Below are 16,050 nucleotides of genomic sequence, written 5' to 3' on the forward strand. Positions count from 1 at the left end.
TAGCGTAAAATCGGACCAACATGACTTAAACGGAAACGGAAGTAATCTATTGTCTCTGACCTTTTCCCACAATCCACCGGGGTAAACTGAAGGCGCCTTTTGCAGGCAATACATGTCAACAAGGAGGAGTGAAGAGACTCGGCTTCACTAAAAACATCTCATGTGTCAATAGATAGCACGCTGTCTATCGTGGGGCAGTTTATTTGTCTCTTTTCTTCTGTTTAACGTCCGGGAACGGTTGTTGACGCCGACATGGCTCCGTTCAGCCTAATGACAGCAGGTGTTAGCTGGCTGGCTAAGTCCTTCAGTGTTCTCTCCTGCACAAGCAGCCTGGCAAGGTAACCTGAACTTATTTACTGTTAGCTAGCGCACAGCTAAGTTAGCAAGCTAGCTCATGTGCACACTGTTGGCACGTGTTTTCGCATTAAAAGTAGATACTTTAACAGAAAATATGGTTCAGACCGGGTCACATTAGTTAGTGTTAGGACAGCGTTCATTCAGTTAAAGCAATGCACATGTCTATGTTAGGCCTAGAGGCCACAGCATACAGTTGGTGCAGTAAGCAAGCGCTCTGCTGTCAGCTTTCCTCTAACTCTGGTTCCCAAATCACCCCCAATCCCCCACACCTTAAAAAAAATGCAATAAGCTTTTTTATAACCATATTAACCCTATAAAGCCAAGTGTATCATATTAGATACAGTAATTTTTGAGACCTCTACATCATCAAAAACCTGATGTAAACATGTGTTGAAGAGCAACAAATTGCAGAAAAATACCGGATGTAGCAAAAATGATATGCAGGTTCCACGAGTGGATCAGTCATTGCTGCATTAAAAAAACTTCATATCAGCAGATTTATGATGTTGTGTTATATGGAAAAAATATGTATTTTGCATGTTTAAGGGAAAAAGGAAAAGTTAAAAATGTTGTTGTTTGATGTTTTTGTTAGTTCAAGAAAAACAAACTGTGAGCAACAAATTGCACAAAAAGACCTGATGTATCAAATATGATACAAATTAGAATTCATATATGCAATCTATTTATTTTTAAAAATTGGTCAGCAAGTTAATAAGCACTCGGTTTAAAAAAAAATTGAATTTTCTGGCAATTATTTCATGGTTCAGGCTTTATAGGGTTAAAAGTGGCTTGTTTAATCATGCTCAAATAACCAGAACATGCATAATAAAATAATCACGATCACAACAATGCGCTCTCGCATTTGAATTAATCTGAAACACTGGTATCACAGTTTCAATATAATGCAACAAAGTTATGCGCAAGCTTCCACTTTTAAGAGTCTGATGACAGGATCAGGATCAGAGGCAGAAAGCAGATAAGTTGGGGAAAATGTTATAATATTTTGAGCCGCGTTGAACAAAAATTGCAGCAAGTTTAAATGAGCGTGGAGCTAAAAAACAACCCCGTCATCATAACACAGGTTGGAAAAATGGAAGAAGATAACTTCTTCTACGCTTCATTTTAAGATGAAGTGCATTTTGAATAGCCTGCATTTATTTATTTATTAATATTACAGTTTTTGATTTTACATTTGATTTTTTTTTTTTTACAAGGAACTGTTTATTTACACGTCTTTATTGTGTGTGTGTGTGTGTGTGTGTGTGTAATTGTGTAATTATCAGACCACCATTACATTTTTCATTTCAAATGAAAAAATAATAATCAGGTTGAATTTCGGTAGCCACATGATCTTAAGGAGATTTATTCTTCCTATTAAATTAACCTTCAAGTCTTGCCACTTCCTAACATAATTTTTAAAGTCTTTCACAAGTGGAAGAAAGTTATCTTTATACGACTGGATCTTGTGACTATTATAAGTTCCAAGATACTTTATATATTTTTTTGGATCTGAAATTGTGCAAACTTTTCCTCCAAACAATCCTTTTTGCAGGAGTCTATGGCCAACAGCTGTTTTTGCCATGTTCATTTTATAACCTGAGATCTCTGAAAAAATTGTGATTATTTTCATTACGTGTGGGACCGAGGTGATTGCATTGCTTAAGTAAAGTAATAGATCATCCGCAAATAAGCTTAGTTTAAACTGTTTCTTACGTATCAAGGAATTTTTTAATTCGTGTTAACTAGTGCAGTGCCCATAGGAAGTATGTATTCGTATCGTGGGAGATTAAGTCGATTTTTAAATTATGGCCAAATGAAGTTGTGTGTTAAAGTGGGATGTACAATGAGGTGTAATACTCTTGTGTAGTGTTAATATACAAAGTGTATATTGGGTAATCACAACAAATCACACGTGCACTTGCAACCTGAGAGCGCTCCTCTGTGTTGACAGCATCATCCACCTCCCAACCTCTGTTCCGGCATCCTTTGATACCACGGCAACCTTCATGTTACAAAATGCACGTTCACTCAACAATAAAGCACTGCTCATCCTAGATGTTATATTGTTTTGATATATTTTTCAAAGTTTATATTTTGAGAAATAGTGGGGCGGATTAGCTCAATATTTCACAACAATCGTTCACTTTGTGATAAAAGCATGAAATTTGGTAGATGTGTTGGTGAATATGTTTCAAACAAATCTGGATATTGGGCCACCTCAAAAGCGCCCCCTAGTGGCCATGGCAGGCATTTGTTATACGAATAAATCAATGATGAATAAAAACTGCCCTTTTAATAATACCAACTGGTGATGAATTGTATATTTTTGGAAAGCCTGATTAGTCACCTTTACAACGAGGTACAGCTTGTAAGGATCGTGCATTCATGGAATGAGCAACGGGGCTAAACGTGTGGGTAGCACCCCCCAAAAATGTGCTTCCCCTGTGGGGCGGATTAGTTCAATAAATCACAAGAATTGTTTATTTTGTGATAGAAGCACACAATTTGGTGGAAGTGTTGGTGGATTTGTTTCAAACAAATCTGTATATTAGGCCATCGCAAATTCCAAGATGGCGGCCATTTTTAAAGATGGCCGACACCTTAGTGGAGCAATTGAATGATATAATGGTTTATTTGGTGATACAAGCATACAAATTGGCATGAGCAGTATCTGTGGGTCACTTGACAATAAGCCACCCACAGTTACTTGGGTTGAAAAAAAAACACTCCCAGCCACTTGAAATTTCTATTTTCAAGATGGCCGCCCCCTGGATCCTCAAAAGATCAATTTTCTCATAGAAATGTATTGGGATTTAGATTATTCTGGAAAACAAGTTTTAAAACATCATAATACAGTTGTGTTGAGTTGTTGATCATAGACAGATTAGACAAGAGTGAGTATCTGCACTACCAGGGCACACTGGTGATATATGACTGCTGTTAAACTCAGAGTGGGGTTCAGTGTCAGCCAATTGTAAAGTTAGTCAAAGAAGAGACGACAACTCTCTGAGTAGTTTGAGTTAACCGGGTGGTGTACAGATAGTACAGGGTAAAAATGGCATTGGATGAACGATTGGACTAAGTGTAGGGTTAAGGCATGAACTTAGTTGTATCCCATACATCAAAGTGCTTATTAAAAAGTGGTAAAAGGCTAAACCCTCGGCCTCTGCCTTTGAATTTGCTGCAGACATTGCAGAAGCCATCATAACAGTTGAGAAAACAAACAGCAGGACACCAAGATCATACTGGTTATGATACCATTGCAAGAAATGTTCCATTATTTCATAAAACAAATGCTCTGCCTATCTTACGTAGTCCAACCCGACTAGATGAAGGTGATGGCATAGAAAGCACATTGACAAGAAACAGAGCAAAATATCATTCAAGCTGTAAACTTATGTTCAATAACACACCGCTGGAAAGGGCCCAAAAGAGAGCATCTACTGCTGCTAAAGACACTAAAGATACCAAAGATATCCATGTCAAGAGGTCAAGAAGATCCCAGACCTCTTATGAGGCTGGATATGTGTGGGGACAGGCATTGAAGAGAGACATCCACAAATGCCAAGCCCGTCCGACTGGGGATGGGTTAAACAGGACAAGGAGTGGAAAGTCTTCTGGACTCCACTTCCACCTATTGCGGAGAGTTGTTGGGAGTTGACAAAATGTGGGTGCACCAAGGCTTGTACTGGAAAGTGTAAGTGCTACAGATATGGACTCAGTTGCACATGCCTATGTATTGCCCCTGCTAGAACGTATTTGCTTGTTTCTTTTGCCAGTGTTATTCCCTGTTGTCTTTTGTGTTTTCAAGTGTAGGCCTATGGCTTGGCTTCCCCTCGCCACATCGGCGCATTATGTTCTATTTTGTCACCAGCCTATTACTGTGACATGTTCAGTTTTTACTTTGTAACATTGCTTTCACATTTTCAGTTTAGTTCCCTAGTATAGTTTCAGATACTGTTTGTCATGGTTCCGTGTCAGCCAGCCCTGCTGTTGCCTCTGGATCTGTCATTATTGCCATTCAGTATTAACCATTGCTCAATTATTATTTTGGCACTGTCCGTTCAGCACCACAACTGTGTTTCCCCACCCCTGAGTATTTATTTGGCATGTTTAATGGCAGTAGTAATGGTTAGTTATAAAAAAAGTAATTTAAAAAAGTTTTTAAAAAAACCCTCATGGTAAGGGAGCCTGTGTACCTCGGTGAACCCGGAGAGCTACGCCGGTGGGAGGGAACTCCTGTCAGGTTTTACCAAACTGGACAGGTCGTGGGCAAGGAGTCAGACAAAGCACAGTCAAACAACCTCTCTTGAGGAACCCAATACATTTCTATGAGGAAATTCATAATTTAAAGGTTCACATGGCAGGCGGCAGTCATCCTGAAAAAAAGAATTGCCGCCTTGAAATTTCCAGTAGCTGTGGCTGGCTTATTGTCAAGTGACCACAGATAATGCTCATGCCAGTTTTTATCCGTATATCACCCAATAAACCATTGTATCACTTAACTGCTCCACTAAGGTGTCAGCCATCTTGAAAAATGGCCACTATCTTGGAATTTCAAGTAACTGTGCGTTGCTTATTGTAAAGTGACCTACAGATACTGCTCATGCCAATTTTTATGCTTGTATCACCAAATAAACCATTATATAATTGAATTGCGCCACTAAGGTGTCGGCCATCTTGAAAAATGGCCGCCATCTTACAATTTCAAATGTCTCGGACAATTTTTTTGTTAAGTGACCCATGGAGACTGCTCATGCCAATGTTTTATGCTTGTGTCACCAAATAAACCATTATATCACTCAATTGCTCCACTAAAGTGTCGGCCATCTTGAAAAATGGCCGCCATCTTGGAATTTCAAGTAACTGTGGGTGGGTTATTGTCAAGTGACCAACAGAGACTGCTCATGCCAATTTGTATGCTTGTATCACACAAATAAACCATTATATCACTTAACCGCTCCACTTGGGTGTCGGCCATCTTGAAAAATGGCCGCCATCTTAAAATTTTAAATGTCTCAGACAATTTTCTTGTCAAGTGACCCATGGAGAGTGTTCATGCCAATTTTCACGCTTGTATCATAAACTGAAAGATTATATCACTTAGCCGCTCCACTAACAGAAGAATACAAGCCAAAGAGGAGGCCGTAGCCTGTGAATGGGAATATCAAGACCTAATAAAATGTTATACAAAGTTAATGTTTGTTTCTATTAGACTGTAATAAAGCTTTTGTCACTTTAACATGTCTCTAAATTATATTTGTGGTGCTGAAAACATGAAACAGCAGCTGTAGGGTAGGCAAAGCATTCCACGCCAGTAACCACCGGCGGCCATTTTAAAAAATGGCCGCCACAGCCATCAGAATTTTTTTTTGCGATGGCCCAATATCCAGATTCATTAAACATGTCTTCAGCAATGAGTGTACCAAATTTGATGCTTTTATCACAAAATGAACGATTGTTCAGCTAATCCGCCCCACTAAAATAAATATGTTGAATTGAAATATTTTGAGATTTTATTATTAAACAAATTAACATTTTTTTTTACCACATAAACAAACGCAAAAGTACCGAAAATTGGTACCGTTGAGTACCGATACCGATTCCCATCTCTAGGTACCACTGCAACATTGCCACTGATTTGGCTGATTTGTGGAATGAAGTTTGCTCCATTAGAAAACTTTTAATCGTGTGTGTGTGTTGCAGGTGTACCAGTGTCCTCCCAGCTACATACATCAACCCAGTGAGGTGTCTGTGCGTTCAGCCCAGCCCGCCTCCAAAGAGACCTCTGAATGGATACTTGAGATATTTTATGCAACAAAAGCCACTCGTAAGCAGAAACAACCCAGGTAGATCCTCAACACGAAATAATCCTTATTAAATTCACATTGATATGCATCTATCTCAAGTATTGGACCTGTGCTACTGTTCTTTTGTTAATGAGCATCTTATCATGTTTCCCTCAGATTATAAACTGGGGGATGTCACCAAGATGATCGCCCGAGAGTGGAGGGCAATGGGCACAGAACAGAAGCGGGTATTTTAATGCTTTACTTGTTCAACACTATAAAATGTGTGGCTTTTGTTCAAATTTTTAATAGTGCCTTGAGTGCATACATTGGGGGAGGCAGTGATTGCAAGTGACACGTAATTTCTGTGACACTGTTTGAATGCTAAACACTTTATCTTTCAGTCATTATTAGGCCTGTCACGATAATTACTTTGTAGAAATGGACACACAATAGTTTTCTTCTGGACTCAATATATTCTCGTCTACATGCGTGACTTTTTGAGCTTTTTTGTGTTGCATTTAAAGTAACGCTGCAAATGTTTGACAGGAAGTACAAATTGCTGGGATTATTATTATTTCCTAAGCAGCCATTCCAGCTGTTTTATGTTATTTTAATAATAAAATAATATAATACTAATGATTATCTCATTGCATTGTTTTGTTAACAGAGCCTGAACATATATTTTGTTTGTTTTGGTTGTAGTTTATTTATTTGTTTTATTTATCGAGGATATTTTAATATTTCTTTTCCATGTTTCAATTCCAATGTTTATATTCTCGCGATTTAAAAATGCATTGCTGTGGAAACGGATGTTCTTATTATGCTCTAATGTGATTATAAAACTAAAACAACTTTGATACAAAAATACTATTATTTATCGTGATAGTTTCTGGGAAAATATATCGTCCTAAAAAATGTGTTATCGTGACAGGCCTAGTCAAAATACACATGAGTTTTGTTAAGTCTGTGTTTGTTGGTCTCTATTACCCTTGTAGCCTTTTGAGGAAGCCGCTCTGCGGGCCAGGGAGCAGTTTAAGGTGGAAGTAAAGAAGTATGAAGCCACACTGACTTCAGGGCAGCTTCTGCAACAAACCCTGGAGAAGAAGAGGAGAATAGCCAAGAGGAAGGCCATCCGCAAAAAGAGGGTAAATCAGTTTTCTTATATTAACTCCAGACAATGATTAGAGAATCTAGTCCGGATATTGTCCAGGGACGCCTTTCCACACATGTAGCACAAGACAGGACATGGTCTCACCTACTGAACATTGGTGGTGGGCGGATCGATCTAAAACATCAATACCTACGTTAGTATTGGTATTTGATACTTGAGTAATGAGATCAATACTTAAGTTTCAGTTTTTCTTCTCTACGTTTAGTACACTACTCCTGTACAGCGTAGTAGTTGCACATGTGCAAACACCACTCCTGTCACTCAGAGGCTCTGGAGTGATGTGTCGGTCGTGAACGAGCCGATTGGAAGAGCTTTTAAGTGAACGATGGGAGCCGGTTCACGTCCGTTAGCAAGCCAGAGAGGGTTTTCCACGTCGGGACAAGTTAGTCCCCAGAGGGATTTAGAGACTCCGGAGCGACTTACAATAAGTGCATTTAACCTGAGGGTACTAGACTTAGACCACAGGAATCAAGTAAGTACATAACTTTAAGAGCCAACTGTCATTGCTACAGGAGTGCTATATGTTAAAGAAGAAAAGAGAAAAGAGTATTTTTTAATATACCGAGGTATTGTTGGAAGAGGTAGGTCTTCAGCCTGCGGCAGAAGATGTCCAGGCTGTCTGAGGTCCTGATGTCGGTGGGGAGCTCGTTCCACCATTTGGGTGCCAGGACAGAGTAAAGTCTGGAAGTGGTTTTGAGGCGAGTTGACCCACGCAGGGTGGGGGTTGCCAGCTGTTTGGCTGATGCAGAGTGGAGAGGACGGGCAGGGGTGTAGGGTTTCACAAGGTCCTGGATGTAAGTAGGACCTGAACCGTTAGCAGCGGTGTAGACCAGAGCTAGAGTCTTGAAGCATATACGCGCAGCCACTGGTAGCCAATGAAGGGAGCGGAGGAGACGTATGGTTTTCACCGTCGCTAACTGTGCACAACATCAGCAGCTGAAAGCAGCATGGCTAATTATGCACAGAGTCTCCGCTGATCATAAATATAGTGATTGTCCGGTGCTTGTTGTAAACAAACAGAGATCGCTAAGTGAACAACTGCTGCAGCAGCAGCACATACACACTGTACTGCTACAGAGCTAACTGTAGCTAACTGCAGCTCTTTTTAAGGAGCCGGCCTCTGGCGTACGTGCAGACGCACTTGCAGACCTTTGCGGAGGTAGATAAGATCGCTAGATAAGATCGTTTTGACGTAAAAGAATAGGCTGATCGCGCAAAATTAAGGAAATCGATACACCCCTAGTATCGGTATCGACAACTTTGTAGCACCACCCACCACAACCGAAAATGATGGATTACAATTCATACAGTTTTGTAATTTGGTCTTGCTGTTCCTTGAATGTGTCTGAGGATTTCACTGTCAGTCCTTTAGTTTAGGCCTTTCTGTAGGAGTGAAACGTGTGTGTGTGTGTGTGTGTGTGTGTGTGTGTGTGTGTGTGTGTGTGTGTGTGTGTGTGTGTGTGTGTGTGTGTGTGTGTGTGTGTGTGTGTGTTGATACAGGAGTTGAACACTCTGGGGAAGCCCAAGGGCACTCGCGCTCCTTTCAACATTTACTGGGCGGAGCACTTTGAAGAAGCCCAAGGAACCACCATGCAGGTGAGCAACCACAGAACCATGAAATGACATTTAAAGGGATGGATCACATTTTTTTTTTTCTTTTTGACCATGGGTGGTGTGAGATACTCACTGGTTGTAATATCGAGGCACGGACTGGTCAGACCAAAATGACTTGCACACAGTGTCATAGAACAAAAACATTTAGATCTGAGAAATCACACCAAAATGGCAATACAAGAATTATTCATAAACAGAACGATTGTACTGTTAATTAGCAGAGAATTACTTGTATTTAGTGATTTTCTGTAGTTTTTACTAGTATTTATTAATACAGAAATTCCATTTGACCTTTCTCTAGTGCAGGGGTGTCAAACTCAAATACACAATGGGCCAAAATTTAAAACTTGAATAAAATCACGGGCCAACATTGAACAAATCAACCTTTTAATATATACCAAACATGTTTTGCTTTAACATTAAATATGGAACCAGCAACGCTTATAAACATACAATATATAACTAAATAGTGCAGACATGCAAAATCAAATTTCAAATAAAAAACACATCAATGTCATTAATTTATTAAATAAAAATTAAATAAAAATCGTATGCCTCTTTTCTATTTGCATCCTTCTGATTTAAATATCAAAATAAAGTTTTTCAACAGGTTAATACATTTAAAAATAAAATAACAATAATAAATCTAGTATTAGCGGTACATGCTCCGTATAATACCGGCGGGTCAGCTTTTATAGTACAATAATAATATGATAATTTGATATTGGCTCGCGGGCCAAATAAAATTACACTGCGGGCCAAATAGAGTTTGACACCCCTGCTCTAGTGGGAGGTAAATAATTATTTGTACTTATTTTTTTATCAGTAAAATTAATATTCCCTTTGGTGTATCAGTGTGATCTGCATCATGGCTCCCAACTTAAACAGAGGTTTGATTTTATTTCTCATTTTGTTCAGTAGTTTATAGGAACAGCTGCCTCAGGGTCTTAATGCAGGCTGCTGTATGGAGTACATCCTAGCAGTACCTGAAAGTCTAACATCTGTAGCAGAATGAATTCTTTCATACATCTTTGTGACTGTCACTTCCCCCTGAGCAAGCATTTTAGGCATCTAACCTTTGACAACTGTAGTCATACATTTGTCTTTTCCTTGGGTCATTAAATAACACTACTGCCACATTTTGGAAAAAAATATCTGCTGATTTATTTTCTTTCTTTCTTTTCTTTAAAATTAATTTGTGTCCCTGTTCACCTTTATTAGATAGTTAAATGGATAGTTTGGATTTTTTGAATTGAGGTGTTATGAGGTACTTACCCACAGTCAGTAGATGATGGTCTGTGTGTTCCCAGTTTGGAGATCCAGACGCTCTCGAGACAGGAAACCAATGAATGTATTGCTTCAAACGGGGACTGACACAAAACACATTTTAACAAACTAAACAAAGGTCCACCCTAAAGATGTTATACCTTTTTATGTGTACGCTTTATTTACAATGAAACCAATGAAAATTGGTGGACATGCCGTAAATATGCAATTAGTGGAGAACCCGTAAAAGCAAAGTCTTCTACAACAGGAGAAACACTGGAGTGCTTTGCAGGGGCAGTGTTTTTTATTTATTTAGCTCAGCTGGTTGCTATGATATGGAATATTCACAGATGTAAAAATGGTTCTTGACAACTAATCAATTGGTTGAAGACTAGGTATAATGTCAGTCGACCAAGACTTCTGTGCTTGACTACATCCCTTATAGGGTTGTCAAAAGTATCGATACTCAAAAAAGTATCGATACTAAAACGTTGTATCCGGATACAATACTCATTTTCAAAAGTATCGAGTATCTGAAGCTTGTTATCATAGTTGCAGTTTCTTTTTGCACAACTGTTTTTTATCATAAATATTTAACCTGTGGTTCTGTTCATTTTTTTTTTTTATAACTAAACAAAACACAACATAAGTCACCAATGGACAAACACAGTAAAAAAGAAAAGAAAGAAAAAGAACAACAACAAAATCACAAAACCAACTTAAATAAATAGATAAATAAATAAAACAACAATAATAAATAAGAACTTTTACACATTAAATAACATTAAAACTAAAACTAGAGACAAACAAACATCAAACATAATTACCACATAAAACATACAGCACATCAGTAAACTTAAAATCCTAAGAGAAAGTATTCTGTTCTGTTAATTTTTACATGTTGCATTTTTCTTGTTAATAAAAATATTTCTGCTAAATTCTGGGGTCTTTGTTTTTATCCTTGTGGTATCGAAAATGGTATAGAGTATCGAATATTTTCTTGAGTATCGGTATCGAGTTGAAAATTTTAGTATCGTGACAACCTTAATCCCTTATGTTTCTTCCAACCTCGTTCATTCAGGCCAAGATGATTTTCCTGTCTGAGGTGTGGAAGAAAATGACCAGTCAGCAGAAACAGGTTGGCCACACAGCAAACACGCATCCTTGATTCTTACACTTCTAAGGTCTTCATGCCGCTGCGGCAAATTTACAGAAGTTTTTCGGCAAATAAGACAAGAACAAACCTTGTAATTCTCAAAGCACCCGAAAAGGGTGAATTGCACCCCTAACTGCGCTGCTAGGCAAATTTGGTCTTGGTGCTCCAGTTTTTTTTGCACATATTGAAATTTGCTAAAATGCATACATTTGGTGCAAAATCTGCCTCTTAATATACAAGAGAACCTCATTGCAGAAACAAGTTCACAAACACCAGAACGAATCGACACGCGCAGTTAGAGTGAAATACCATCTTCAGAGAGCTGGCGGTAAATGATGCTTATTTCTGAAGAAAATGTAGAGAAATAATTAGGTTAATGAACAATAGATTTCTGTGTCAGTCTGACTTGTGATGTCCAAAGCTGATACGCTCACATACGCTCACTGTGTGAAAGTGGACTGTGTGTGTTATCTTTTGGATGTGTAGATGAACTCAAAACATTTATTAACCCATTAAGGCCTAAAACGCCTGGAAAAAATGCCAGGAAAACCTCTGGGTGATTTTGAAAGAACCCCCTAAAACCTGAAGTTTTTCTGGAAATTCAACAGAAGATTTTTCAGCCTCTGTAGCAGATAGAAATTAAATTCCAAAAGTATTTGAGAGCTTATACGCGTGGCTTTCATGAGAAGTTGAGTTTATTTGTCCAAACCTTCAATAAAGTTTTTAAAAAAATCAACAAACTCAGCAAATGTTACATTTGACTGAATAAAAAATCCTATGCATATTACTAATGCATGCCCATTAGCAAGATGCAAACATTGACCATTGGAAGAAATAGACATAGTTCTCATTAGCCTACTGTAATAATAAAAAAAGATAATAATTATCGTAATAATAAATAAAACATTTTATATATTGCACTTTTCAGGGTACTCAACGACGCATAAAGTAATATAAGACCTAAACAGTCTTGATTTCTTATGTCATTATCACAATCAATTAGTATTATTGTTATTATCTCCAGATGGTCACAAATCTGTCTGTTCTTCTGTGAAAATATGTCGTCTAAAAACATATTCCTCATCCATAAATGCCAGTCGATTGGTTCAGAGGGTTTAAAGTCCGGATCAGCAATAAAATCATCGGCGCTGTTTTCATCAAGATCTCTTCCGTCACTTACTGCTGAGCTCCTCCGCTATAGTCGTCTTCCTCCATGATTTAAAGTTCTGGAAAAGTCCAATGTTGCATTGCGACACTCCCACATGTATTCTGATGCATTTCATTGGCCAATTGACCGAAAATAGGTGGAAAAAAACTACAAATACTACAAAACGACGTATCCGCTGTCCCAGCTTTAATGGTAGAATAACGCAACAGCGCTCCTGGTTTTAATGGTAAAAATGCGGTAATGCTTTCCCAGCTTAAATGGGTTAATATTAGTTTCTCACCGATATGCTTGTCTGACGCTGGAGATTTAAAAAATCAATGGAGACCCGCTGATGTGCCCTGTGCGTAAATATCGCACTGAATCTCTTGTATCTCTGGAGACAAACTTAGTATATTTGAGGTTAAATGAGCCGAGTTCGACCTATTAAAAAAAGAAAAAAAAGCACAAGCTCAGCCCAAGTGCACATCCGATTGGGAGTTATTTAGGGCTTCACCCTCACAACCCACACTTTAACCTCCAGCGCATTTATACTCTTGGGTAGTGACGAACATGTGTAAAAAGGAGGCAAATTGCTTCAAATCTTTATGGGCGTGTTTACATCATAACATGATTATGATATATCCATAGTGATTAAGTCTTTAAGACGGGGCAGATATCAGTTGCTAATAATACGCTAGTCATGGTGCTATCAGCAGTTACAATCCATTCTGTGAATTCACCCCTCTGTGTTGTACAGCGTTCAGATCTCCTCTGTTCCAAACCGCAGGTCTACTACCAGCTGGCAGAGGACGACCAAATCCGCTATAAGAATGAGATGAAGGTGTGGGAGCAGCACATGATGGAGATCGGACGACCAGACCTGATCCGAGCTTCTACCAAGAAAAGACCGGGTGTTAAAACTGCAGCAGCCACGAAAGCAACAAAGAAGGTCACTGCCACAGGGAAGTCAAAAACAACAAAGAAGAAAACAAAAAGCAGCTCCGAGAAAACCGTTCGGACTACCAACAAGAGATAAGATGTGTTTATTTACTGAGGAAAAAAAGAGTTCATGACAACACTTGAGCTTCTGATGATCCAGGGCTGTGCTCTGTCATAAAGTTCCCCATTATCATGAATGCTTGTTACTGCACTGTACTGCATTCAGCTAGAGCAAAAATAATTTACCCATTACTACCAAATAAAGCCTGAAAGCAGGATTTATAGAAGTGATCTCATCACACACATCCTGGCTCTGATTGGTTGGGTGAACTCAACCAAGTGATGTATTGTTCCAGGCTAAGAAATTTGATGAAACATAATGATTTCAGTAGGTTTCATGGCTCTGAGTGTAACCAAAGTGTACCTGGGGGAAATATAAAGCCTACTGCTGCAGGCCCAAAAGCAAACACATTTTTCCATTTTTTGGTATTTCATAAAAAGTATCAACATAAGAAGTCAGTGTGGTGTTATTATTTGACTTGTCATTAAATCAATGGAAAATCTGAAACCAAGCCCAGAGTCCGTCCCGAGCCTATCTATCCCAACTGAAGGCATTCACCTTAAACACAACACACAAATATGTATTTCATTCATTTCTAAGTTTCTATTCAAATGTACAGACAGCACTTCAGCTAAAGATCACGCAGTACCATCGTTCTCATGAATGCAACATGACTGAATTCATTGTCTCATCGCAGATATTGATATATAACATAATGTGAAATACAGCTCTGTTATTTTGGTTTATAAACAGAAAAAGTTCAAATTATGCATTGTTCCAGTCAAGCTTTTTTTGTTCTGTTAACTGCTGCAACCTACACTGTATGGTTAATAAAATTACCCTTTTTATCCCCATTGCACCTTCATCCAAATGATTATGTTTTGGTAGCATACCAAACCAGTAATTCCCTCTCCAGATGTCAGCTACAAAATACTATTTTGTTCTGTGTCACACAAAAAAAACTTCCTTTAGGATTAAAGAGAGTGCACCCTACAACATAAATATATTTTTCTCTTACCTGTTATTTGTCCTTTTTATTTAAATGTGTCAGTTGCTTTGGTGAATTGCCGAGTGTTGGAGAAGTCTGCCTTCTCTTGATCAAAGTAAAATGCCATCGTTCCAATATATTTAAGAAAAGGCAGAGATCTCCATGGTTAATATCTCCAACACTCATACCAAAACAATCTAGACTGAAAAATAGCGTTACAGGTGTGAGAAACGTGTATTTTTAATTAAGGAAATTCAGCTAAGGCCAATTAATAGTCCAGATCCAGATCATTTCTGTTTGTAACACACCTGTTAGTTATGAGGAATATACTTCCGGCGTTGACTGTTTGTTTTGCTTTTAGAATGTATTTGTGCTACCATATTCAGATATTAACCGTTTTTCTTTGTAATGTGTATTTTCTGAATAAACATTTGCATACGCCTTTCTACAAAATGACCTTTTATTGTGCCTAAATTTGCATGTGAAGGCCCAAGAACAGGAGGAAACATTCGCTGTGCTATGGGAGACTCAAAGTCCCATTTTTCTGATATGCAATCATTGACCACTCTATTAGCTAGTGTAGCTGCAGTCAGAGACAGTTATACAGTTTAAGTTAATTTTATACTTTGAGTCAATAATTAAATAATTTACTTTAAAAGGATCATATTTTTGTTAATAATATATTTTAAGTTCATGCACAGACAGGGAAAGATGTGTATTCCATAGCGGAACTAATGTTGTTGTGTTGTATAGGGGTGGGGCATTATTTAGACGCACTCTACACAGCACACGAGTAACAGCGCACCTTGCATGTTAATTAAAAGATGACGATAAGAAGATGTTGAATAATGATACAGAGTGAATAAGACCCGACTTTGAAGTTTCCTTTCTTACTCCCTTTTGAGTTAACGCGGCCAATGAGGTATGTTTACGTTATGTTTACATTATGTACACATGTTTAAGATGCTCACGGATTAACGTGGTGCGCTAATTGCGTTTCAATTTATGTAAATGTAAACAAAGTATATTATTATTTTATTAAGTAAATCGAGTACATTATGTAAGGTATTTTTATGTTTGAAGATATTTCTTTAATGTTATTCTCTATGGAAAATGCTTTGTATTATATGGAAAATGCTTTGTATTATATTACACTCACTTTATGATTTGTTTATTTAATTTATCTAGTTCTCACGGCATGACGGCGATGTGCAAATAAATGCCCGTGCATAAAAGGAACGACTTGTGTTCGTGATTTCAACTGAGGGAGTAACAGTGAGAACTCAGCCTGCTCCGACACAAGTGATGAGATGATCTTCTGCACCAGCTGTGGATAGAGCTGCAAATGAGTTTCATCGAACTCTAGCGTCGAGCGGACATAAGACTGTGCATACGCCGGTAACATAAGCAAGTGGCAAAGAGTTCAACAGCATCGCGTGGTTACACCAAGGATAAGTAACACATTCAAAACAAGTTGAATGTTAAGAAGTGGAGTAGCCTCGTTAACTGCTTTAAAGGGACTATAAGTGCCAAAAGTTCAGTGTTATGGTGTTATGTGT

The 16,050-nt window shown here is 38.2% G+C and overlaps 1 protein-coding gene across 1 annotated transcript; it reads left to right on the top strand.

Moving 5' to 3' along the window:
- The first annotated feature begins 64 nt into the window (after window positions 1–64).
- On the top strand, window positions 65–15,040 carry tfam (transcription factor A, mitochondrial). Its single transcript, XM_059324565.1, has 7 exons — window positions 65–338; window positions 6,064–6,206; window positions 6,324–6,394; window positions 7,145–7,294; window positions 8,821–8,916; window positions 11,282–11,338; window positions 13,291–15,040. The coding sequence occupies exons 1-7, from the start codon at window positions 253–255 to the stop codon at window positions 13,537–13,539; spliced, it is 852 nt and encodes a 283-aa protein (XP_059180548.1). The 5' UTR covers window positions 65–252; the 3' UTR covers window positions 13,540–15,040.
- The last annotated feature ends 1,010 nt before the right edge of the window (window positions 15,041–16,050 follow it).

The sequence above is a fragment of the Centropristis striata genome, chromosome 21, assembly GCF_030273125.1.
Source record: "Centropristis striata isolate RG_2023a ecotype Rhode Island chromosome 21, C.striata_1.0, whole genome shotgun sequence".
Classification (NCBI taxonomy): Eukaryota; Metazoa; Chordata; class Actinopteri; order Perciformes; family Serranidae; genus Centropristis; species Centropristis striata.

Excerpts from the sequence above, each read along its gene's own strand:
- tfam (XM_059324565.1), top strand. The coding sequence starts at position 253 with ATGGCTCCGTTCAGCCTAATGACAGCAGGTGTTAGCTGGCTGGCTAAG. Across the intron at positions 6,207-6,323 it reads CGTAAGCAGAAACAACCCAG|ATTATAAACTGGGGGATGTC; the intron begins GTAGATCCTCAA and ends TGTTTCCCTCAG. Across the intron at positions 6,395-7,144 it reads TGGGCACAGAACAGAAGCGG|CCTTTTGAGGAAGCCGCTCT; the intron begins GTATTTTAATGC and ends TTACCCTTGTAG.